Genomic DNA, 2,802 nt, shown 5'->3' with positions numbered 1-2,802 from the left:
TAGGTCAAACTCTACATTTCTATGCATTAACCGCATTCAAAATTTATTCATATTAATAGTATAAAACTCTGTTTTTGAAGGATTTCCCTTCTACTGCATATGAAAAACAATCGAGTTTTCTCTCCTGTTTTCTTCTCAAATTGTTTTTTTCGGTATTTTTGTTACATTTTTTAAGCCTCTTTCCCTTCTGTCTTTCAGTGATTTGTTATGTTTGCCAGTGTCGCTCCGTTGATTAGTTATTTTCCTTATTTTTGCTATAATTTTTATTTCCATTTTGTTTTTTTGCACAGTTGTTATATTTGTTATTCTTGCGATTGTGTGCATTTCTGGACGTAAGTGTAGAGCATACTAAAGACCTTACAGACCAAGTTGACAGCTACAAATCTGTAAACTGGGATATTGCTTGCTGTGCATTCTACAATAAACAAGCGTTTCACGTGGTAATCCAAAATAAAAAAAAGAGGGAAAAAACGAAAATCACATACACACGGACACAACCAAATTTGGTTTTCTTGTTGTTCACGCTAATGACGAAGTTAAGCTGGAAAACTGTAATGAATTTGCTCATTCGTTCATTTTCATCTAACAAGCCATGAATCCCTCAACATGGGCTCAGGACTTGTAGATCGAAGCAGGAACGAAGAAAATTCCCTACCCAATCCTCAGTACATTTTATGTATTTTACATACATACTCCTCGACCTTTGACATTTACAACTTTGTAAAATAATAAATAGAAGTGACAATTTACACGGGTAATTGTTAAATAATTGTTTACAAGAAGTTAACGCAAGGAACGAGGACACCTCCAGGCTTATACGAGGAAAACCTCTTCTAAACATCAGGAACATGCTATTTGTATACATGATTTCGAGTGCAATTTGGAATGAATAAGCAAAAGTAAATTTTTTCAAAGGCGCACAAAATTGAACGAGACCGTAGGGCGACTGCAATTTGTAGTCTTTGAGAAAAGTTACTCGCGCTTTTTTTATTCCAAATTGCACGAGAAAAATGTGCGATTACTTATCAATAATATACATGAAAAAATTTGAGATGGTTAAGCAGAGGCAACGCACGCGTATAACGCAATAATTGCGCCATCCAGGGCTCGCATTTGATTGGTATTAATGCTACAATTTCACCTTTATTGCAGTATTTCAACTTTCTGCGCTAATTCACTTTTCTGCTCTCTGTATGGGATTAATTGTCGTTCTCTCAGCCCATCAACGGGCTGAAATGTTTCGCGTATATTATTGACGTGGAAGTTATCGGCTTAATAAAAAGTTGCACAGTCCTCTTTAGGAGAAAAGTGTAATCTCATTAGATAAAGAGCTCAAACGTTTTAGGGCCTTAAAAGGAGTGACAGTAGTTGTTCGGCAGGGGCTCCCTGCCATGGGGTGGTATGAATGCGATAGGTAGCATTAATTCAATACGCACAGCAAGTTTTTACAACAACAATACTCTGTTTAAGTTAATTACATGCGTATAGTACCATTCTGTCTTGAAGTAACCCAGGTTATGATGAACATGGGTTAATACAAAGATACTAGAAGGGGAACATTTATTCAAACGTTGGCCGTGGAAAACTTATAATTTAACACACATATCTGTAACAGTTAAATTTGCACTACGTTAATTCCTATATAATCCATCCGAGGGATAGCCCTAGAAAAGGAAATGGGGCCCGCACTGGAAAAGAAAAAAACATTGACCAGGGTGATCACCCATTACCAGGTATAACGCTCAGATGGTTTACATGGAAATAAAGAAAATCACTTAAAATTGCACTTTAACAGATATCTCTGTTAATACAAAGATATCTAATATTGTGTACACGAAAACAAGGCCACGCATACCAATGACTACGTAACTTACGGAAAAGGGAGAAAAAGCTGAGAGTTGCGCATGCTTCTAAATATTTACAAGACGCTTTCTAGATAGCTTGCAAATCGATCCAGGTCATCACCAGAAGCCTTGGAGAAAACACTGCTTATTCTGTGTATTTCCACCGCTCCACTTTCGTAAACCAAGACCTTCAAGAATTAACACACAAGAAAATGTAAGATGGACAGATGTTTCTATCAACGAGCAACAGCAATAAGGTCTTTATTAATTATGCTTTTATCATTCCCAATTTTTGTTAATACCCGGTTTCCAGGCAAGGAGTCAATATAAAAATTTTGTCCAGGAAGAATCAAGATGAACGATTTTTACCTCAATGCTTAAATACAGCTGAACAAAAACAAAAAATAAAGGGATTTCATCAAACAACTCATTTTGAAAAACGGAGCTTGATTAGTTGGCAAGTGTTCTTCACTTGTATAATTCAAAGTCAGTTATCAAGACCGAATAGGTCACTTCGGAAAATACCATAATACTCTTTGTTTGTCCCCCCACATTTTGCATAAGCATTGTTTCCAGTTTCTCTTGGGACTTACAATTGTCTCAAGAGAAAACAAAAACAATGCTTATTCAAAATTTGGGGGTACAAACAAAGAGTATTATGGTATTCTCCGAAGTGACCTATTATTGCCTACAACCAAAGCTTCAAGACCAATGTTCACTGAACAATTTTTGTAACAGACAGACATGTTTTACTTTAGACGATAAATTTTACAAAGCACTCTGCAGCTTGTGGGGTCGGGCAAATAAAAGTAAACATCTAAAAAAAAAAATTCAACACTATACAAGCTATATGAAAACTTACATTGCAAGACAAAAGTAATACAAAACAACATCTCAGGATATTGTGGACAAAAATCGTTTTAAAGTAGATGATTCTGGAGTTTAAGAACCATCATAA

The 2,802-nt window shown here is 35.7% G+C and overlaps 1 protein-coding gene across 2 annotated transcripts in view; it reads right to left on the bottom strand.

Moving 5' to 3' along the window:
- Nucleotides 1–492: 492 nt before the first annotated feature.
- Nucleotides 493–2,802, bottom strand: part of LOC138012569 (cytoplasmic dynein 2 intermediate chain 1-like) — a 113,405-nt gene continuing 111,095 nt past the window's right edge. For both annotated transcript variants that reach the window (XM_068859373.1, XM_068859374.1), the window contains one exon: nucleotides 493–2,032. In XM_068859373.1, the coding sequence (XP_068715474.1) occupies nucleotides 1,919–2,032 (114 nt within the window). In that variant the 3' untranslated portion in view covers nucleotides 493–1,918. The remainder of the gene's footprint in view (nucleotides 2,033–2,802) is intronic.

This window comes from Montipora foliosa, chromosome 8, assembly GCF_036669935.1.
Source record: "Montipora foliosa isolate CH-2021 chromosome 8, ASM3666993v2, whole genome shotgun sequence".
NCBI lineage: Eukaryota > Metazoa > Cnidaria > Anthozoa > Scleractinia > Acroporidae > Montipora > Montipora foliosa.
This window is presented reverse-complemented; position numbering and strand designations above follow the sequence as displayed.